At 41.4% G+C, this 22,741-nt stretch overlaps 3 protein-coding genes across 5 annotated transcripts in view; 1 reads left to right on the top strand and 2 right to left on the bottom strand.

Annotated features, from left to right (window-relative positions):
• Positions 1–244: 244 nt before the first annotated feature.
• Positions 245–11,452, bottom strand: st8sia6 (ST8 alpha-N-acetyl-neuraminide alpha-2,8-sialyltransferase 6). 2 transcript variants are annotated; one of them, XM_054760479.1, is made up of 8 exons: positions 11,436–11,452; positions 10,797–11,346; positions 3,152–3,226; positions 2,964–3,038; positions 2,700–2,844; positions 2,035–2,147; positions 1,870–1,962; positions 245–1,731 (listed from the first exon to the last, which is right to left on the bottom strand). In XM_054760479.1, the coding sequence occupies exons 2-8, from the start codon at positions 10,883–10,885 to the stop codon at positions 1,257–1,259; spliced, it is 1,065 nt and encodes a 354-aa protein (XP_054616454.1). In that variant the 5' UTR covers positions 10,886–11,346; positions 11,436–11,452; the 3' UTR covers positions 245–1,256. The 2 variants fall into 2 exon arrangements, with proteins under 2 accessions (XP_054616454.1, XP_054616455.1); XM_054760480.1 differs by lacking the exon at positions 11,436–11,452 and having other exon boundaries at positions 3,140–3,226; positions 10,797–10,853.
• A 5,823-nt stretch (positions 11,453–17,275) lies between these two features.
• Positions 17,276–18,989, bottom strand: rpl19 (ribosomal protein L19). The gene is made up of 6 exons (XM_054758870.1): positions 18,941–18,989; positions 18,502–18,608; positions 17,981–18,108; positions 17,789–17,904; positions 17,583–17,693; positions 17,276–17,467 (listed from the first exon to the last, which is right to left on the bottom strand). The coding sequence occupies exons 1-6, from the start codon at positions 18,943–18,945 to the stop codon at positions 17,344–17,346; spliced, it is 591 nt and encodes a 196-aa protein (XP_054614845.1). The 5' UTR covers positions 18,946–18,989; the 3' UTR covers positions 17,276–17,343.
• Positions 18,990–22,143: 3,154 nt separating this feature from the next.
• cacnb1 (calcium channel, voltage-dependent, beta 1 subunit) overlaps positions 22,144–22,741 on the top strand; it is a 30,498-nt gene continuing 29,900 nt past the window's right edge. Inside the window, exon 1 of one of the 2 annotated variants that reach the window (XM_054758869.1) lies at positions 22,144–22,393. In XM_054758869.1, the coding sequence (XP_054614844.1) occupies positions 22,304–22,393 (90 nt within the window). In that variant the 5' untranslated portion in view covers positions 22,144–22,303. The remainder of the gene's footprint in view (positions 22,394–22,741) is intronic. The other variant, XM_054758868.1, reaches the window with a different exon arrangement.

Genomic DNA, 22,741 nt, shown 5'->3' on the forward strand with positions numbered 1-22,741 from the left:
TCAGTACAGCACTTACGACAGATCTTTTAGTACTGCCTCCTCAAGAAGTGGCATGACTTTTGCGTGTGTGAGATTCTGTACAAAACAACACAGGAAAGTAAAAGAATGACAGCAAGTTTACTTAGTAACTACACAGGACCCGCACAATGCAAAAAAAAATTAACCCAAAAAACATTTCACCCAAAGTGCTCAAGTCACAGTCGATATTCCAACAGTTCCCCCCCCCCCCCCCCCCCCCCCCCCCCCCCAAGTCAAAATGAGCTGCATTTGAACATTTGAAAAAGTACCATTTTAAACAAAAGAGTATTAGGGCTACAATGATTATGAGGCTTTTTTTCCCCAATGAATTATTCTAATAGTTTTTTCCTTTGTCAACTTTACACCTTTTTGCTAATAGAATTACAACTAATTAATTGTGGTAATGTTAAGACTTTATTCAGACTTGATTTTTGTTAAGTTTTGAGGTTTTTACCTGTGTTCATTCTTTTTTTTTTATATATTACTTATTCCTGTAACATAACAGCATTGTAACGTTCCAAACACTTTTCCGCTCAAAATTACGACTTCATTCCTGCAATATTTTAGCCTTTTTTTGGCACAAAATTTACAACTTTATTGCTGAAAAGCTGTGAGTTTTCCTTGAAAACTTACAACCATATTCTCCAATTATTTTTGCCATTTTTTCCCCCACAAACAAAAGGCTTGAAGAGTATTTTCTTCTCCTATCCTGGCATTATTTATGACTATCCTGATAGTATTATGACATTTTTTCCGTCCAAATTCAGCATTATTTAGAGTGTTTTTCTCATAATACAGTGTTGCCACTTTCTTTATAACTTTCTAATCATGTAATATTACGGCATTTTACATTTACATTATATTTCTTTTCCCAGTGTGGCGCTAATACTCCTTGTTATTGTCAGCTAAGATGTGCGGGCTTCCAGTTAAAAGCTGCAGCAGTTGCAGTGATCAAAACCATCATGCAGGAATAAAGTACAAAGCCAATTTGAACAAAAACCCCCACATATGACACTACAGTACACGTGCTGGTGTTTGTGGAGTATGTAAACAATAGCAGACATGATTATTTTTCAGTTACATTCACTTTCAACAGAAGGCACCGTGTCAACCCTCCCTAAGGCCCCAAAATGGCTTCTCCTTTGAAACGTCCAGACTCCAGCTGGATAATAAATAACCTTTAAAAGTCTTTGGTATTCAGTGCAAGTCAGTCACACAGGTGGTCTTTTTTGGGACTACTATTTGTCGCTATGACAGTCCCCCAGGTGAAGCCTGAGCACGCCCTGAGTGTGCAGCTTCAGCAGCATGTCAAACTCCACCGGCATGGCGTGGAACTTGGCGTTGACCTTCCTGTCGTCGTAGTAGTGATTGGTGAGCGTGTAGAGTCCGTGCGGGTGGTTGCTGAAGGGCCAGAAGCCGTACAGGTGCACGTTGGCGCACGCCTCCAGCGCCATGCTGGCCATCATGATGCCCGTGCTGAGGCGGTGCGATTTAAGGCCGTTGCCCGTCCAGAACTGGGACAGATTTCGCAGGTATTCCGGGTTGAAGAAAATAGGACGGGCCGGGCTGTCAAAGTCCTCGACGGTGTAGGACACGCGCAATGACAGCGGCGTGTTGATGCCGTAGGAGAAGGCAGGGAGGAGGATGAGGGACTTTCCGTAGCTTTGAAGACTCTCCACAAAGTTGCGCCGTCGTCCCACCAGGGAGCCGTACCTGCAGGGACAACACCAGTCAGGCTGCGTAACAACAGCGAGCGCATTTCACTGTGCACAGGACATGAACAGTACAACCAGAAAATACGGTGGACGGTTATGGCGGAAGACAAGGACAAAAAGAAGTGGCTGAGCTCACTTTTCTTTGAGGATGCTCGGGTTCGCCGTCACGAGGTCCGTCTTGACGCCCACGTGTGCCCCGTACTCGTCGTTCAAAGGCGGCAGATTGCACCTGAGCCAGCGACAACATGGTAACAACCACTTCCTGTGTCGTGTTTAACAATGCTAATAACCGCAGCCTCACCTCATCACAAACTGAGCCGAGTCGATCATTTTCCCGCAGCCACTGTCCATCAGGATGCCGCCGTTGCCGACTACGGCGCACGTGTCAAACGTCCTGTTGGAGAACGGATGCTCCTGGAAAGCAAAGTCGGCAGCTGTCATGACCTCAGAGGTTAGACACACACACCTTTTTTTTATTTCATACTATAAGTGAGACTAAAAAATGTATGATATAATATAACAATGTATTATTACTATAATTATTATTATTATTATTATCATTATATTCGGATGCATTATTATGGTTAGTATTATTTAACAATAACATGATACACCCTGTAAATATTTTATTATATTGGAAAATATGTTTTTATATGTTATACATGTATTATTTGATATAATATCATGGATGGATGGATGGATGATTTGATATAATAAAACATATGTTGTATTATTTTTTTAACAATTAAAAGTTATTGTTATAATGATAGTAAATTAAAATTATTAATACTTAGTATTATTAAATAAACATAATGAAATAATAATATAAGAAATAGAATATAAGCGTAGTGTACATGCATTTGTTGCATGTTGTATATTTTATTTATTAGGAAGTAGTTTGGAGTGAATAAATGTCATGTCCGAGTGAGTCCCAGCGAGCGGTCAAGCATGAGTGTGTGTTCCTACCTTAATGAATGTTTTGAAAATGGCGGGGGTGACCTGTAGTGTCCTGGACTTTTCTCCATCGTACTGAATCTTGGTCCCCACGGGGGTGTTGCCCTGCGTGATGATGGCCTTGTCGAAGCCTCGACACGAGCGGCTCAGCTTGGAGCTGCAGAGACACACAAGCACGCACGCTTCCGTTAGGGGCAAGTCCTCACACGGAGGTCGGTTGTTCACTTTCGGTGTCACGTGACCTGCCTGTCTTTCAACGCCTGGTTGAGCACTTACGTAAATGTACGGTAATTCTCCTCGTTCTTCTTCCAGGTTTGAGAGTGGCGCTTCAGCACGTTGTCAATCAGTTCCCTGTAACACACACACCCACACACACACACACACACACACACACACACAGTAAAGTGTTTGTGACGTGAAGGAATGACAAGGCAAACAAAGAGGCGACTTACATTTGCACTCACCTGCAGCCTTTACAAAGCGCAGAAGGCTTAGGGGAACTTTTCTTTTGAGGGGGCGGTTTGTAAGAGGCCACCACGCTGTGGACACAAAGGACGACAATAAGAGTGAGACAGTGCACACAATACACGCCGTCAATCACACACACTGATTTTACAGTCAAAGTTCCTTTCCTTGACTTCACCTTAAATCAGCAACGGCCCACAGGCTTATTTGGGGGCAGATTTCTCCCAGTCAAGAAAAAGTGCTCATAATAATAATCATGACAAAACAGTGATTAAAATAAAAATGTTTTATAATCAGGTGTATTTTATAAATATATTTTATGTCAATTTTTTAAATCTTTCACTGATAATGAAAAAAATTGCCATTTGTAATGGTAATTAAATATACTTTAAATAATAAAAAAAACATTAAAATCAAATTTTAATTCAAAAATATTTCTGTGGTAATAAGACAAATTGCCATTTATAATCAAATTAAATTTACTCTCAATAAAAAATATACATATATCAATAAATATATATTGTTAATTTTAAATCTATGCATATATTGTAAATATTAAAAAGAATAAATTAGCTAATTTAAAAGCTCATATTTTATTTATACAAACAGTCTTTTAATGCACTAATTTAAAAGCTGATATTTGTCTGTGGTAATAATGAGAAAAATTGGCATTTTACATGTAATTAAATATACTGTTAATTTAAAAAAAATCTACATATATATTAGATATTAAAAATAATCATTTAGGTGACTAATTAAATGTAAAATGTAAAAAGAAAAAATTCTGGTGTAATAGTTGTATGAAAGACTGTTCCTTTTACTATATTTTCAAAACGATCCTTTTGATTCATTGTTAATATAAAAAAATTATATTTTAAAAGATCTATAAAAAAACGCTAATTCCGATTTCTGAAAGCTCACAGCTCATTTGAATCTGCAAAGAAGCATATTTGGGGACAGTAGGACCATGTCATTTCACTCAACAAAGTACTACAAAATAAACAAAAACAACTCTTTCAATATGAATAAATATAATACCATATGTTTCAAAATCTTTTATATCTTTGATATTTTTCTCTGGTAATAATGACAAAAATGCTCATTTAAAAATGGTAATGAAATATAAATAGTTTGAAGATACATACAGATATTAATACAAATAATTTGTCTTATCAATTTAAAAAGCTGTGTATATTTTTGACAAAAAATATGTGATAATAAAATAATAATAAAATAAAGACAAGCCATAATATTATCAATATGAAAAATACATATTTTGAAGTAAAACGGTGGCTGAGTGGTTAGCATGTTTGCCACACAGTCAGGAGATCGGGAAGATCTGGGTTCGAATCTCCGATTGGGCATCTCTGTGTGGAGTTTGCATGTTCTCCCCGTGCGTGCGTGGCTTTTCTCCGGGTGCTCCGGTTTCCTCCCACATTCCAACAACATGCATGTTAGGTTAATTGGCGACTCTAAATTGTCCATAGGTATGAATGTGAGTGATGATCGTTTGTCTATATGTGCCCTGCGATTGGCTGGCGACCAGTCCAGGGTGTACCCTGCTTCACGCCCGACATCAGCTGGCGTGGCCCTAATTAGAACGAGTGGCATAGAAGATGGATGGATGGAAAATTGTTTAATTCTTGACACTCTTCTGGGGGTAATGCTGACAAAAATTAGCTGTCGATGCCGCTTAAAAATCAAGTCACATTTTTTACCCTGAGGTCCCAAAATGGTCCCCCTCATAAAACGTACCACTGAAGGGAAAAGTCTTGTGTTCAAATTGAACAATTTCCAAGTACTGTACTGTACTTCATTGAGGCGTTCATTCTCTGAAAACAGGAAATAATGAGGTATTTTGTGAGAGGGCTATGACTTTTTTTAGGGCATCACTGCAAAAAAAAAAAAAAAGGTCTACTGAGCGTAATATCTTTTTAAAATATTTATCAGTCAGAATGAGTCTTTTGTGACACAGATAAGCTTGACTTGGCTCCTTTGTTAGCGAATATAAAAATATTTTCCCCATCACTATGCTTCCTCATTGTTTGGAATGTTTAACCATTTTCACGGCACTCTGCTTTACACTTCAAACCATCACTGAATGGAACACAATGGAAACATTTAATACCTCTAATGGCTTCTGATGCTAAGATAATATTTGCTTTTGTTGATCACTCGCTGGCAGATATCGTCTCTTTGTCATTAGTTGTTGCATTGTTCGCCCAACCCCTCAAGGTCATCTCCCCGTTCACGCCCAAAAGTCACTTGTTTTGTTCCATTTTATCAAATTATTTGTGCTTTATATCAGTAGCACACACTTTGTTTCTGTTTTTATCTGTTTTGTTCTTGTCCTCCTTTTCATTTGATTGTATGTACAGTATCTGTTTGTGTCAGCTTTTACTCCCGAAGCGCTGCACACAAACTGGTGAAAATTGGTCAAAACACGCACCCCTACTGCGTTCCCTGTGCTATTATTTTTCTGACAAATACACCACAAGGTGGCGCTGTTATTAAACCCCAAAGTTTGACACCCGTAAGTCAGATTGACTTGAAATTTGTCACACAGCTCAATTCACTCTACAAAACACCCCCTATAACTTTAGGGTGTTTAACTCAATCACCATAAAATTTGGTACACTCCTTTAGGAGACTGACAAGCACATGTGCGTGAAATTTGAGCAAGAAAACATGGCCACCATCAAGCAAAAGGGGCGGGAGTTAGCAAGTAATTGTCCACAGGTCATTGAGCATTTGTCTAATGATTAGAAGCAGCAGTGGCCCGCTGTTGGCGCTTATGAGCAGTGACAAAAGCAGAGCTACTACGAGGAAAACTGATGGAGTTCATGGCACTGGACGACCAGCCATTTTCGGTCACCGTGCACGTAATTTTTGGTTAAGTGGCTCAAATCAGGTCTGCAGTGAAACCTGTTTTAAAAATGTGAAAAGGAACTGATATCATTTAATACTTTGGACGGCAATTTTCTAAACTTTGGTATTGGGTATTGGTCAGTGTTTTGCAAGAAAATAAGATGGGTACATTGAAGCGGTATGCTGTCAGTTTTGGGTTTTTTTTAAATCGCTATCGGCCACGGTGGGTCAGGCTTTTTAAAGATCAGTGATCAGCCAGAAAAATGTGAAGCCTCAGTGTTATTTACGAGTCATCCATCCAATTGTCCGCTTATCTGAGGTTGAGTCTCCCAGCTACTTCGTCCAGCGCCTCCCTGCGGATCCTGAGGCGTTCCCAGGCCAGTTGAGAGACATAGCCTCTCCAACGTGTTCTGGGTCTAGCCCGAGGCCTCCTATCGGTTGGAAGTGCCCTGGACACCTCCCCAGGGAGGCGTCCGGGAGGCATCCTGACCAGATGCCCGAGCCACCTCATCTGAATGCAGAGGAACAGTGGTTCTACTACAAGTCTCACCCGGATGACACCTTATCTCTACGGGCGAGTCCAGCCACCCTACAGAGAAAACTCATTTCGGCCGTTTGTACCCGCGATCTTGTCCTTTCGGTCACTACACAAAGCTCATGGCCATAGGTGAGGGTAGGAACGTAGCTCGACCGGCCACCACACCACAATGAACCTATGCAGAGTCTACATCAACAATCCGCCTGTTGATGTCGTGTTCCATCCTTCCCTCACTCTTGCTCAAGACCCCGAGGTAGTTAAACTCCTCCACGTGGGGCAGGACCTCATACCCAACCTGGAGATGGCGCCCCACCATACTGTCGTCAGCGTCTTTGTAATGTGCAGTGATGTTGTTCGTACACTTGTTATAGTGACCTTTCCAAAAGCTGCCCTCCAAAAAAAGCACGATTTAATTTCCCACAGTCCTCAGTGTGACGTCGTGTGGCTTACATTATGTTTTGTTATTAGGGTTGACAACAAGGACTCCTGGTTTTATAAGTTGATGAGAAACGAGACGGACGACAAAAAGAAGACCCCGACTAGGTGAGAGTGCAAACATGCAAACATGCATCAAGTGAGTGGCAGGACAGGTCTGGTGAGAACGGTGTGACCCTTTACGTGGTGAGGACAAAACCAACTTTCTATAACAGGGTGGTGATGGTATGGTATGGTATGGTATACATCATGCGTAACAAGTTACATGAAGGAACATCACATGGTTACATTTACACAATTCAACAGTCTGAAAAGGAGGAGGAAGAAGCAGATCTTAGATTTAATCCTACCGCTTCCCCATGTCTGTTACTGATAATTCATTCACACCATAACTTTTACTTGTTGACGCTTAAAATATCTCACAAGAAAAGAATGGTGTTTAAAAAAAAAAAAAAGTCAAAGAGCAAATAGGAGTTAAAATAATGACACTATAAACCGTGCGCACTGTTATGGAAAGGGAATAAATCACATTTAAAAAGAAATAAATTAGAGGAGGAATACATTTTTGAATTGACTCTCAGCTGCATCAAGTCTTTGTGATTTTTGTCTTTATTTTCCCTGCAGTCGACGTGATACGATCTTCAATCTTTGTCCTGTTCTTTGATGTTTTTAACAACAAGTACTTTGGCTTCCTCCGCTCCTCCGTTTAACTGGATGTAGATTTTGCAGTCGGCGCACCAAGTGCCTAGAATTGTCAGCATGGCGCTTTGTCAGATGCTCATTGATAGAGACGTTTGTTTCTTTCAGCTTGCTTCTCTGCCTCAGCAATGCTACCTTGTTTGTTCTGTTGTTATTTCTGCCAAACATTGGGATGCGTGTATCCGTGTTGCTGACATCTACATCCACCCCCTTTGACTGCCGAAAGTTGGTCACCTGTTGCTCTGTTGGAACAAAATCTTGTCCTCCATTATCAGCTGCACTGGCACAACACCTGCGTGTTATGTGAAGCCCAGCCACAATTACATTGCTCATGCGCGTCGACTGCTTCATATCATCCACTCAGCATGTCATTTGCAATATAATGCGATCCTTTTCATCATTTTGTCACTTTAAAGCTTCCGCTTTTTCTTGTAGCCCATCCATTTGTTTTCAAAGCGATGCATTTTCATTCTTCAAATCCTAAATGTGTTTCATTAATGTCTTCATGCTGTTTATCTAGTTTGCTGTTTAGCTCCTTCCTTATATATGTATATAATTGAACATCACATTTATCTCCCGTAGTGTACGTGGTTCCTGCTGTCCTCCCATGTCCTCCTCCTCTGTAGGCCAGAAACATAAACAGAAGCAGAAGCCCTTTTTCTAGGCATTACTAACGTTGGTAATCAACACCAACTATTAGCTTGCCTTGTTAGCGATTGTCAGCACACGACATAACTCGTTTTTTGCTTTTTTTAATGAGTTAGTTCCCCACGCTAGACGGTATACAAGCTAATCCATGCATCCATTTTCGATGCCGCTTATCCTCATTAGGGTAACGGCCTATCCCAGCTGACTTCGGGCGAGAGGCGGGGTACACCCTAGACTCGTCGCCAGCCAATCGCAGGGCACATACAGACAACCATTCACACTCATATTCATAAAAAAAAAAAAAACACCATGAAATGCCAAAAAGCCTTTGATTTTTTTTCCAACCGAAGCAATCTCATCGCTTTTTTGAGACCGTGATGGATAGAAGTAAAAACAGATGTCTTCATTCTTTCACATGACTGTAAATGCCAATTGCGGCGCCCCCTATCGGTTGTGGTCAAAATGCTTTGGGAGACATGTTAGCAAACATGCACTAAAGATATCCTCAATGTTTTATCATCATTAGACGAATAGTGAATGACTTATGGGCAATTACTTGCCGAGTTCCGCCCCGTTTGCTTGATGTCAGCATGTTCCTCAACCAATCCTGCTCAAATTTGACACACGTGCTTAACAGTCCCTAAAAGCCCCTAAAGATGTGTGCCAAATTTTGTGGTGAGTCGGGTAACACCTTCAGGTGACGGTGGGTGTTTTAGAAAGTAATGAAAATGTCCCGGTTTTCATTGTTTTTCATTGGAACATTAAATTGACTGACAAGTTTGTGAGCGAGAGAGAGATTTACTAACATAGCTAGCATTATTTCATATTTTAGTTATTTATTTGTCCAGTCAGACTTGAAAAGAAAGCTATTATTTTCTTACAGGATGATTTTTGTAAAACAGAACAGACATTATTCTATCATTATTTCATTCCAGAGATGTGAAAGTTACTTTTTGCACCACTGAATAAAGCATTTTGAGTAACCTCCGCGAAGCCAGAATTTGTGTATTTGTTGACAGATAGTATTTTGCAATCAAACAATTTTCTATCCATACAGAGGAGGCATACTTTATAAGGTATTCAAATTATAAGGCATCTTTGAGATTCCAGTAGTGCAAAGAGGCCCCCTGAGAATTCAGACCATCCGAGTGTCCTGGTCTTTGGTAATCAAGTCACCCGAGACAACAAGTCGGGTGTGTCCGTTGAGTTTGGTCTGGTTTATCAGGATGATCTAAGTTGCACTCAGTTCAACAGTTTCCCTGTTTTGTCACTATTGTATGAAAACATGTCTTAGTCCCCCGGTCCTGTATCTATTCATCACGGTCTGAACAGATTTGTGTTGACACCAGCTGAAAAATTCAAAGACCATTAGCATGTGACTGTAAGCATTTTCCCATGAACCAACAACTACTGTATACCTGCCTCGTCGGGTGTGTCATCGGACTCACTCGTCACCAAATTATCTTTTCAGAGTGAAATACATAGAATAAATTTAAGTGACCAGTTCATTCTTCATCCATTGTTTGGAAAAATTCAAAGAGCATCAGGATCGTCATCAATTTCCCAAGAACCAACACACTGTACCTTTCTAGTCGGGTTTGTCATTGGTCTCGCCCATCACCTGAGGATCTTTCTCTTCATACTGTCACCTACAGTCATTGTATCAATGATTTTATTCTACAAAATGTTTACATGATTTTTTTTGGCAAACCTTAGCAGTCCAACATCACTACTTTCTGTTTGTCGCCTGAACAGTCACTGTAAGACCGTCACCTTACAATTGTCAGCATTCTCCCATCAACCAAAAAGCTGTACCCGCCTAGTTGGGTTTGTCGTTGGTCTCACTCATCACTGAAGTGTCTGTCAATACATAACTTGTCAGCTAATCTCACTGCATACACGACTTTCTATTTGTCACGGTCACCTGAACTAACACAAACAGTAAAAATGTTAAAGGCCATTCGCATACGATCAGCATTTCCCAATTAACCAACAAACTATACCCGCTTAGTCGGGTTTATCTTTGGTCTCATTCGTCACTGTTTTTCCTTTTAATACATACCTTGTCAGCTAATGTTATTGCATACATTACTTTCTGTTTGTCACAGTCACCTGAACAGGTGCAAACAGTAAAAAAAAAAGTTAGAGACCATTAGCATTTAACCAACGAAATGGACCCGCCTAGTCAGGTTTGTCATTGAGCTCACTCATCTTCTAAGTATCAAATAAGGGATATAATGATTTTAGGCTAATTGTTCATACTGTGGTTAGCAAATACTAATGACAAAGGACAAACCCTACTCGTGGGTTTGGTCTGTCAGTTCTGCCATAGGCTTGCGACCTTTTCAAGGTCTCACCGAATATTTCAAAGAATATTTATGGAGATGAGAGGCAGCAAGTAGCCGACTTTGGTAGAAAAAAAGTGTTAATAAGTATGAATGTCTGAGTACACGTACCTGTCATCGTCTATCATGTACCAGGTGACGGTGGACAGCAGGCTCCCCAAGCAGAGGAGAGCGATCATGAAGGACAAGCCTGAACTCATTCTCTCTGCCGCCTCGCCTGGGTTCTGTTTTGCCGCCGGTGCTCTTGTTTCAGGCTAACGCACCTCCTGTCGACCAATGTCCATCTGCTGTCATGTTTCCTGCTTATCTCTCCGCTCTGCCTCCTCCCTCCCTCCCTTTCTCTCTATCTCTATCTCTATCTCAGCTTTTCATCTCACCTACCTCCCTTTTCTTCACTTCCGGTCCTCTTCTGCTAAACTTTTGTTGTTGTGGTTCCTCATGCTGTGTACTCACACAGCTCCTCTGCTAAATCGCAGAAAATCTCAATGCTGCTCTTCGGCTGTCCTCCCAAATCTAAAAGCTCCCCTGGTCTCCGCCTCCTGGAAAAAAAGCAGCCTTCCTCCTCCCGTCTTGGTCCATATTCCGCGATGAGCCCTTCTCCTCTCCCCCCTTGGCACCAGAAGGAGGCGGTAACACGAGTGGCCTGGACTGAATTAGCCTCCTGGGGAAACATGTTTACAAGCGGGTCAGAGCAGGCGAGAGGCACCTAATTCAAGGTTGAGGACACTAAAGTACGCCTCCCAAATTTACCCTGTGCTAAGTCCTCCTGGCGAGGACCTGTGAGGGGCTGGGCCAAAACGGGGTAGAAGTGTCCTGTGAGAAAGCGGAAACGAGAGCTAAAGTCAGTAAAAAGGAAGTGCAACCTTGACAGATGCTTGAAAAAAAACCGCCTTGGTGGCACCATGATTTGAACCCTCTGGACTGCAGAATTTGATAGGAAAACGCCCCTTTTCATAACATGCCCAACATGCTAAGAGGGGCTGACTGCCCCCATACAAAAGAACCTTTTGGCAAGGAGGCAGCTAATCAGAACCAGACAGCGGCTGCATCTGTTTTCCTCAGCTTTGAGTTTTAAGAGTATGCAACAACAATCTAGTTTTTTTTTTTTTTTAAATTTTCCAAGCATTTCAGCTTTCTTCTTAAATAATCTTCACAAATGTTCTATCTATCTTTTCGTAATATTCTGACTTTATTCCCATAATATTGTGACTTTATACCAACTTCTTTCTCCAACCTAATTTCCCAAAAAAATGGCAACTTTATTCATTGTTTTGTTTGTTTCTCATAATATTACAACTTAAAAAAAAAATTCTATTTCAACTTTATCCTCCTAAAATACCTCAAATGTTTGTCAAGGTCTTTTGGACTTAAGCCAGCCTGAGAAGATTGTCGAGGACGCTTTATCAACTCAAAGTAGATTTTCTTGAGTTTTATTTCATACTTCAACTATTTACAGGAGCCTGTGAGGTGAGGTTGATAACCTTTGAATCAAAGAGGAATAGCATTAAATTCATACTTACACTAACCACAGTTGTATCTTGAAGGCAATAGTTGTTACATACCAGTGGGTTTTTTTAGTTTTCTTGATTTTTTTGTTCAATAAAAAACAGCTGTGGGCCACAAATGGCCCCTTGGGCCAAACTACTGTTGCTCATGTCTGGTGAAAAGCACATACAGCATGTCCATTTTTTTTCTCCACATTTCCCAGAAGTCCTACAAAGTGAAACTTTAAATGTAACCTTCTCCCTAAATTCTAACCCTACCCTTTTTACAGGAAGTCTGTCGCATGTTTCTTGTCGTGACATCATGGGATCGAAGGACAGACAGAAGGGGGTTATTGTCAACCCACGATGTTAGCTCTGCCTTGTGCTCTATCATCTGGTGGGAAGGGAGCGGGGTGGACTTCCTGTCTGTGCAGCAGAGAACAAACAACAGTTGGCATGCAAATCGTCAACCGCTGAGCAGTGATGATACACGCGAGTTTTGGAAAAACATCATAGCAAAAAAAGAAAAAAAAAGGAAGTTGTCTGCCTTTTTCTCCACGAGACGAGTCAATCACAGATCATAAGTTTGCTGCCAGGCTTGCTTTTCTCACGCAATAATTGCGATGTAAGGTGAGACCCTAAACATTGGTTTGTCGTGCCTTTTCACTTTTGGGGAACTCACCTTACAACGTCAAGAAATGATGACTTAGACACGTTTAGCTGCTCTGACACAGACAGGAAAAAACCAGACAGACGGGGGAAAAAAAAAAACCCATGCAGGTTTTGTAGCTCTCGGGGGACGTGCATAAAGGAGGTTTTTACAACGGTGTGGTCACAAAAAGCAGCATCTTGTCCAACAGCGCAAACAAAAGCAGTAGCTCACATTTCTGACTGCTTTGTTCTACAATGTGGGTCGTACCTTGCAGCAAAATACACAACGTCAATACGGCCTTGACATATTTTGTCAACAAATGTGACATTTGGAGAATGACAGAACATCCTCAATGGCGTGCGCACAATGATTAGGCAACTTATAAGTCTCCACATTGTTCCACTCAATGCTGCATAAAGTCGGATGCTTGTTGAGTTGAAGCGTATCTGCTGACGTGCGTATTTGTGTCATGGGGGAGGGCGCGGCCCAGGGAGATCAGCACCCCGTATCAAGGTGTGCACAATTATTACGCAACTTTTCCTGGAGCTAAATAAGTTATCGGCAAGTCTTCACAGAACCATGAAGGGGCTTTTTGCAAACAGTCAACACCTAACCTCAAGCCTAACCACTAGAGGTGATTCTAGAGTCTGTTGCAGCCCAAAGAAAAAGACCACTCTGCATAACACCGGTGCTGTAGAAGTTCAAAGTTTGTCAGCCGTCAGGGTCCCTCGGGCTGGGACCCCAAGCAGTTGCTGGCCTTGCCTGGTGGCAAGCTGCACCCCTGCTAACCCCTAAGACTAACACTAGGCCTAACTTCAACTCTAACCCCTAAGACTAACTCTAGGCCTAACTTCAAGAGCTAACCCCACCCCTGAACACTAACCCGAACACTAATCCTAGGCCTAACCAAAACCCGACCCCGAACAGTAACCCTAGCCGTTGCCTTTGTTTTGTATGGCACTATATCACGTGTAGAGCGCTAGCAAGGTGTAGTGATAGGAGACTAACATCATCATTGTGCACTAAGAGTTGACAACTTCACCGACCTGAGGAGGATCATGGGATTGTTTCACTACCTGGGCAGGTACCTCCCAAACGTGTCAGATGTCTCCCAGCCCGCTCAATGATCTGCTGAAATCTGTTCTGCAGGGACCTGGGGTGCAGAACAAGAGAAAGCATTCAAAAAGGTGAAAGAACTCATTACTGGCTCATGCATGCGAGCATATGATGTAACTAAACCTTGCATTGTTCATGCCATGCTAGTAGTTATGGCTTAGGAGCGATTCTATTATAAACACATGATGGTCAGCTGAAACCAGCGAGTTTCTGTTCCAGAACAATATCCGAAGCTTAGCAGCGCTATATGCAATATAAATGAGAAGGAGTGCCTTGCTGCACTTTGGGCTTGTGAGGCGTTTGTAGATACCTGGATGGCCTCTTTTGTCTTGCAGACCTTCTTTAATGAACTGCAAAGCCCTAAACTTAAAAAACCCCAGAAATAATCGAAAAGCAGCAGTAATTTTACAAAAATGAAGTCAATATATTAAGAGAAAAAAGTTGTAATCTAAACAAAAAAACTTTTAATTTTATGAGAAAGGCTTAGTGTAAGGAACCAATAGGAGGAGGGTGTTGGCACACCAATTCCGCCCACTCTTACTGTATTTAAGGCCTAGGCTACCAGCACTTATTAGTTCGCTGACGAAGCTCTTCGGATGAGGAGCGAAACGTCCGACACCTTCTTCACAGAAGTACAGATGACGTCTCAAGAAGCCTTTCCATCGAATTTTATGAGAATAAAAAAAAAGTCTTATGTCTTGCAGACGTACTTTAATTAACTGCAAAGCCCTAAAATTCATTGCAAGTTATCGCAAACGCTTGATTGCAGTTGTTGCTGCAAAGGGTGGCCCAACCAGTTATTAGGTTCAGGGGGCGATCACTTTTTCACACAGGGCCATGTAGGTATGATTTTTTTTCTCCCTCAATCATAAAAGTTTCATTTAAGAACTGCATTTTGTCTTCAGTTGTGTTGCCATTGACTAATAGTTGACTTTGTTTGATGATCTGAAAAATTGAAGTGTGAAAAACAAGCAAAAAAAAAGAACTCAGGAAGGGGGCAAACACTTTTTCACACTACTGTCAAGGGCGTAACTTTGGGTCTACTATTGGGGGGCGGGGGTTACAATTTTTGCCTTTTTTTTGTAAAGGAGTCAGGGTAATTTGGGTAATTTGGCTGTATTAGAAATACACTGTGATACTTTTACTGTGATTAGGCTGTGCCTCCTCGGTCATTTCCTTCTCTTTGGTCACCTGTTCGACAACCACATTGTTGAACTTTTTATAAAAAGGTAAAAGCTTAGTTAGTTAATGTTCAAATGTTAACAGGCCGATTAACAATGACAAGTGACGTCAAAGCAGAATTTAAGGAAACACATTCAGGTATTTCCCAAAGCTTGTCAAGATTCACGACATGAAGTCGCTCTACACTTCTCACCCTGTTACATCATGTAACCTCCCTCTTACATTACCGGATGACTAAACACGCTACTGTTTTGCTGGCAAATGATATAAATGAAGACAATCAACAAGATATTCATGCAAGGCGATGTATATTTTTATTACATCGGAATGATGTGGTTATATTCGGGAGGTTATATTGGCTGGGTCTGATTTTTGCGGGGGTCATGACCCCCTTATCCCCCGTGCAAATTACAGGCTTGACCACTGTATATCACAAAGCTGAGATGCACCTTTTTCTTGTAAGATATAGAACTCCTTAGCAACAAAATATGAAAGTGGCTCTCAGTGGAAAAGGTTTGGACACCCCTGTGCTAAAATGTCAGAGGTTACTGTTGTGTATGATGTGCTACAACCCCACAGGGAAAGAGCTGGTGATGGCAGGCTTCCTTTCTAGGCGTCCCCGGGCAGCTGCTAGCCAAGAAATAGCCGAGTTTATTAGTGAAATACAGGCATATGTGGAAGCAATCTGCAGGGCGTGGCCTATCTCACCCATCAAAATCAACCTTGTCAAGCAGCAGATTTGAGCTGTTGTTAGTCCGGTGTTCTGCGAAGGTAGGATGGCCCAGATATGCAACAAAAGTTACAGCTAAGGTAAAAAGCTACAATGTCTCCACCTTACTGTATCAGAGGGACTATTGTTGCAATGACAGAATAGTAGCGCCGCTGGTGATGAGACCTGATATTTTGCAGCGCATTCATGACGGGCATCAGATAGGCTTTGGGGCCCATTCTGACACCAGCACCAAACCCTATCGGAAATTCCCGATACCACCTGCTGAGATTTCTGACCCAGCAGTGTCTGTCTGATAGTGTCGGTTGTGAAGTAAGCTGGGGCACTTGGTGTTTCTGAATGCCAATTTTTACCAAAGACTGGCAAAAACCGTTACCTCGATACTGCCTTTTTTTTAAAAGTTTTGCACATTTTAATTCATATTCGGTTGTGTAATGTTTTGTTGATGTTGTATTGTTGCAGTGTTTACTGAGGAGCCGAAAGAGTAGTTACTTTTAGGGAGCCGAAAGAGCCGGTTCTTTTAAGGAAGTGTGCTAATGTGGTCGTGAGGAGTCACTCCAAGGCTGCTTGCTGGTGTTTCAATGAGAACCCAACAAGCAAATTGCATGCAAATCAAGCCCGCGTGGAGAAAAACACTTCAGACTGCCGTCAATTATTTACGCTTCCTGCTGTGGTTGTAATGAACATTCATTGACAGCTGAGTACCAATCACTGCCTAATGCGGTTTATTGATTCTAACAGACATTTTAAAAAACAGCCAAAGTTAATGGCCTGTTTAAGATGGAAGGAAAACATATTTCTTTCAAATCGTTGTTTAAAAATTACATAATTGAATTTAAATTTTAAAATATTTTAAAAAAATAATAAAGTTACCCAAGTATGTATGTTAAATATTTTAGTAAACTGCTTCAGTTTAAATGTTTAATTATCCAATAGTGATAGTACAGGCTTCCTGATTGGTTGAGTTCATGTACTAGCCACGGCCGCTAGATGGCAGCAAATGTGCTTCACGTGTCGAAGTTATGTCGAAAAAAATGCTGCAAATGACAATCTTGTACAACAGAAGAAAAAGGTTTAATGTTAACATTTTAAATGGGCCTACTAGCCCTGCATTTGAAAACAACTTGGAGGATTTTGGGCTTTACCGCTTGAAATATTTTAACCTGTGTAGTAGTGAATCAAAACGTAATTGCTAACAACTAACAATTGTATTTGTGTCTACATAAACAGTACATATAGTGTATACTACTACTACTACTACTACTGTATAAAACAAGTGATAAGGTAGTATGCACCTTATCGGGGAGAACATGCAAACTCCAGAGATTCAAACCTGGATTTCATGACTGTGAGGCTGACATGCTAACCACCAACAAACCTGCTACTGATGAAGTTCAACAGAAATGAGAGCAGACGAGGCGTAGAGTGTCTTTCTGTACACTTTTATTGTCAGCACTCCACACAGGCATGGCAGCACAGCACATCAAGCCCTGATCACTTCTTGCTCTCGTCCTCCTTGGACAAGTTCTTGATGATCTCCTCCTTCTTGGCCAGGAGGCGCTCCTCTCTGCGCTTGCGGGCCTCCTTGGTCTTGGTACGGCGAGCCTCAGCCTGATCACTGAGGGGACACAGAGACAAAACCTGCATTGACCTGAGCTCACCTCGAATCAAACAACACCCTATGTCTCTTCACAAACATGACAGCCAAATCAAAAGCGAGGTTTCAAACTTACGCCAGGAGCTTCTTGCGAGCTTTGTCAGCCTTCAGTTTGTGGATGTGCTCCATGAGGATGCGCTTGTTCTTGAAAACGTTACCCTTAGCCCTCAAATAGAGGCTGTGGTACCTAAATAAATACCCAGAAGGCAAACTTAATCAGTTTCTTCTTCCCCTACTCAAAAGCTCATTGAAAAATCTGCTGTTTTAAATCAATGAACCTACATGTGCCTGTCGATCTTCTTGGACTCCCTGTAGCGACGCAGCAAGCGACGCAGGATCCTCATGCGGCGCATCCAAGACAGCTTCTCAGGCATACGGGCGTTGGCGGTACCCTTTCTCTTACCTAAACACGACAGGAAAAGAGGCTAAGAATGACTGCAGTCACTTTTAATAGTGTTTCAGTCATACAACAACCTTACCGATGCCCATGTGTCTTCCCTTGCGGCGGGCCAGCGTGTTCTTGCGGCAACGGGCCCTGGAGTGGACCGTGACGGGCTTGCGAATGATGAGACCATCCTTGACCAGTTTACGGACCTGCTGGCCTAAGAAATACACGAGGAGACGTTCGGTATTAGCAGTACAACAGCGCCCTCTGCTGACAATGCTCATTACTACACTTCTTTAGACAGCATTTGTTGTATGTTTAGTACCATCATTGAACTGTACCGAACGTATAATAGGACCTGCTTTATACAATACTCACAAAAACCTAGGGAAGTTCGTCTTAGTATGGTAAGTTACATTTTTCTACCGGTTCGACCCACCTGACATTAAAATTCGGCTTGATTTATCCCCTCAACTAAAATGACACCCCTGCCTTATGTACATCACATTGAATAACAGACTTGTCCCCTGGTAAACATGGTGGAAACATTACTACTCAAAGCATATATCCAAAAGTGGTAGAGAATAAAGGTCATTTGTGGTCTACTTACGCGAGTTAGCGTTTGCGATCTCGTTGGTCTCATTGGGGTCCAACCAGACCTTCTTCTTGCCGCAGCGCAGCACGCTGGAGGCGAGCCTCTTCTGGAGCCTGAGCATGCTGAAACAGCAACAACAAGACGTTAAAATACAAAATCCATACTTAATGACAAACAAATGTCGCACTGTCACAATGCAATGCTAAAGAAGATCCATATGTTTAGCATGTTAGCTGCTAACTCGCTAGCCGGGCTGACATAGCCGCTAGCTGGGCTACATCGTGTGGCGTGAAGCCGCGTTACAACAAGCCATTGCGAGGTTTGGACGGCAGATGACACTCGGTACCACCGGAGCGTCCCGTGTTATCTTTTGATTTAAAGTATTTGATGTGTGAAATGTGTATTTGGACAGTTAAATTAAGGCTTTTTGGTCCTCTGTCGACGGCTGTCCTACCTCATGGCTGCTACTGCAATAGAAAAAGGAAGATTTCGGGCCACGGGTAGGAATGTACCATTATGGAGGAGAGTCCACCTTGGCACACGAAAGAAAAACCTTGTTACAACTCGTAGCACGGTTGCTAATATTAATGCAACATATATAAATTTTATTTACTTTATCATCCAGAAAATTAAATAAATTGTATTTAGGAAAACTGAATGTTTTTAATAAGTATATTCGATGCACTTCCCTTCGTAGCACGATGGTATCGACCACAGCTGTTGTGATGCATTATGGGTGCCACTGATGTGCAATCTGTTCTTTAACCACTAGAGAGCAATCGTTTGCGAGCTCTTATTATGCCACCTGTGTAAAAATCAATTTTACATCATTAGATTATTTATTTTTGTCTCTATTGTTAATTTCGCCAATCATCTGTGTATCATTGGTGCAACATATGACTGCTAACATGCAGATGTTGAATGTACTGACCCTTAATGACTTTACTTTTTTGCCAACATGAGGAAAATTAGTTTGTATTCATAATGTGCATAGCAATGAATCTCTAGTACTGTAAAACCTACTACTGCACCTATGTGGTAGACTGCTTATTAGGTCCACACTCTACCTGTGATGCAGGCTATACTGTTATTGCATACTCTCTAGCAGCAGCAGCAGTCCATCGCCATGGCAACAGTGCACGCTGGCAGTGTGGGTCTTTGCGTACGCTCCTTCACCGCAGGTAACCGAGATTATCACAATTTCTCTCTGCAAAATTAGGAGGGAAAAGTGGTCAAGTACAGGAACAAACATATGATCTTCTTCTCTGGAGGAGATGCTGCAAACCATGTAAAAAAAAAAGAGCATGGATGAGATCACATCTGGTGGACTTCAAGTTCACCAACGTTCGCCATATGAACTTGCGTATTGGGGTCAAACAGCTGCAATAGAAAAGCACATGCTAACATTTGAGTGGAAGTTAGCCTCCAGGGCAGCAGGTGGCGCTGATCCAGGAAGAGAAGACGGCAGAAAATACAAATTATGGATAATAAATCAGTACCTTTAACAAAAAAGACCTGAATTATGACTTAACAATTACAACATATAATTGTATGTAATAAAATTGTAACACATTAAAGGCAAAATCATTCAATGGCCTCAAAAAAATTAAGTATAAAGTATCAGGTGCCTATATTTGCTTGATATCAGATGCTCAAATTTGCGGTATCGCCCACCTGTGTTAATAAAGTATAAAAATGAGATGAAGGTTTTGAGCTGTGATATCATCTAAATAGCCTTGCCTGTTGCCATGGCACCATCCATGCTGCTAATGGAGCAGACTGATGATTTGTAATAAGACTCATTTTCAGTCTCCAAATTGCATCACAACTGCATCGGCAACACTGTGAAACATATCAACGTCAAAATGTGACGGAAGTTGCTCCAAGTTTATTTAGTGCGCAGCAGCAGAGAGACCTCCATCTGCGGGAACTAAACGCAGCCAAGCGGGATAATTGTGGATATGCCTACTGCCCAGTGATGAGAAGACAAATGTGCTGAGTCGTGTCGCTTGGAGGCACGTCTTGTTGACATGCTACTGCTGATTAATTGGTTTGACTTTAACAAAAAGCCTGCTTACATCGCTCCAGGGGGGATCTAATATTAATACTTTAAAGCAGGGGTGTCCAAAATGCGGCCCGGCGGCCTTTTTCAGTTTTTGGCCCTCGGCATACTGGAAAAATAAAATAAATTATTAATGAGATATATTTGTAGATATCACCGTCATTTGCTGTTTGGACAGTTTGGACACCCCCTGCTTTTAGAGCCTCTTGTATTGCTAAATAAAATAATACATATATAATTAATAAAAAGTAAAGCAACTGAGTAAATATTAGAAAAAAGATGATATTGTTAAATTAATTGCTCTGAGGTATTTCTACTCTTTTAAATAGAATCAAATTGTGCAGGTCTACCTAGTATTATAGCCATTTATTTATATACATGCCTACATCCACCAATCCAGCCCTATCCCCACCCACAGTGTGTCCCACCTTCAAGCCTCCATCATCGGGTCTGCCCCCAGCCCTCCTCCTCCTCCTGTGGTTCCCCCATCAATCGATGAGTGAAGGTGGGGTCTGCTCGGCGGGGCGTGGACCTCCTTGGCTCCCAGCTGGAGCCTGGCTGAAGAGAAAGCGCTTGATCAGAAGAAGAGGCTTTACAACCGGAACTTACGTTACTCGTCTTCAAAGTAAAAGCATGTCAAGTATGGAGCAGCCGCTGTCAGGTTTTTGATGGTGACACGTCAAAGATGGTGCAAATCAAGAGTGTATACCAGGGGGCGTTGTGAGTATGAGACGGGCACAGCAGCTTGAGAAAAACAAAAAAAACGTCTTTTTCACGACTGCTAAGCCGATGTCACTTATGTCAAAGGGCAAAATGGATAGTTGTTTAGTTATTTGGTTGCTACAGTGAGAGAGTCTGGGGGAGCAGGAAAATCCAGAAAATGAGTTTTTCAGTGAGTCAGGCAGGCCCCAACTGTCTTACATTCTCTGAGGGTTCCACGGGTTCCACGCTATATGCCTGGTGTATTCAATTCCATTCCGTTTGTATTACCTTATCAATTTAAATAGCTACCATTCAAAAACAGGTCAACAAATAAAATAAAAACTGCTTTTCTGAATCAAATTGAATTAAATTGAAAAAAAACACATTTAGGTTAAAAAAAGATATTCAACTTTCAACCAAGTGATGTCAAGGTGATTTTCAATTGTGATTTAATTGCATGATTCTATTTTTTTTTTAAATAATATTTCCATCCTCTAAATTAAATTTGCAAGCATTCCCCTGAGTAAAAATATTTTTAAATGTATATTATTTTTTTCAAAATAAGTGTCATAATTACATTTCTGATTGACTTTAAATAATAAATACACAGAAAAAACGCATATTCATAAATGAAAGGGTGCAGAATTGTAATGATTAATTCTATTATATAGCACATATAGCAAATACATCAAAAATAATTATTTTCAAATAAAAACAGTACCGGTATTCTATAGCTTAACTACACACAGTGAAATATTTCCTGTATATTCATATCACACCACACTGCCCACGCGTCATAGTGTCCTATAGCATGTTTCATCTTTTATTTTGAAGGCGCCGACCGGATGTTCTGTCGGACCCTTTCAGGTAACTTACCACCCAAACCCGGCGCTCCAGCATTCTCCTCAGCTCGGCAGCTGTTGCCATTCCACTCAGCAGCCCCACGGACACGACGACACGATGACTCCGTGGACACCAACATAAAGACACACGTCACTGACAAACACACATATACTTATATATTTTTTTGAGAGGACACAAAGTTAAAAATCAATGGTACAGAAAAGTAGCATGTCCAGGACGCCTTCGACCTCGACCCAGGAGATCCAAATGGACATGTTCGACCCCCATCCTCAATCGCAGGTAAGGGGAAAAAGACACATACCTGTTAGATAATTGTAGATCATCAGCATGTAGATTTAAATGTTGTCATAGAGGAGATTAACAGGTTGTCTGCCACTTAACTCGCTTCATTTGCTTCCCAATGAGCGGATTCTCTCCGCATCACTACTGTGATTTTTTTTACGAGGAGGAAGTTCTTCTTCTTTCTTTTTTACCCCCCACACATATTATAATAAATCATCATTATTAGTATTATTATGTGACAAGACGGTAATTGCTTGTTTATTAGCAGGGTTTGTGTACACAGTACACAGGCTGGCCATTGGATGCGCGGAAAAGCCACGCCTTTGTTTAACTACACATCAACAC

The sequence above is a fragment of the Dunckerocampus dactyliophorus genome, chromosome 18 (genome assembly GCF_027744805.1).
Source record: "Dunckerocampus dactyliophorus isolate RoL2022-P2 chromosome 18, RoL_Ddac_1.1, whole genome shotgun sequence".
Taxonomy (NCBI): domain Eukaryota; kingdom Metazoa; phylum Chordata; class Actinopteri; order Syngnathiformes; family Syngnathidae; genus Dunckerocampus; species Dunckerocampus dactyliophorus.

Excerpts from the sequence above, each read along its gene's own strand:
- st8sia6 (XM_054760479.1), bottom strand. The coding sequence starts at position 10,885 with ATGAGTTCAGGCTTGTCCTTCATGATCGCTCTCCTCTGCTTGGGGAGC. Across the intron at positions 2,845-2,963 it reads GAGAATTACCGTACATTTAC|CTCCAAGCTGAGCCGCTCGT; the intron begins GTAAGTGCTCAA and ends GTGTCTCTGCAG. Across the intron at positions 1,732-1,869 it reads CCGAGCATCCTCAAAGAAAA|GTACGGCTCCCTGGTGGGAC; the intron begins GTGAGCTCAGCC and ends TTGTCCCTGCAG.
- rpl19 (XM_054758870.1), bottom strand. Across the intron at positions 18,109-18,501 it reads GATCGCAAACGCTAACTCGC|GCCAGCAGGTCCGTAAACTG; the intron begins GTAAGTAGACCA and ends TGTATTTCTTAG. Across the intron at positions 17,905-17,980 it reads GACACATGGGCATCGGTAAG|AGAAAGGGTACCGCCAACGC; the intron begins GTTGTTGTATGA and ends TGTTTAGGTAAG.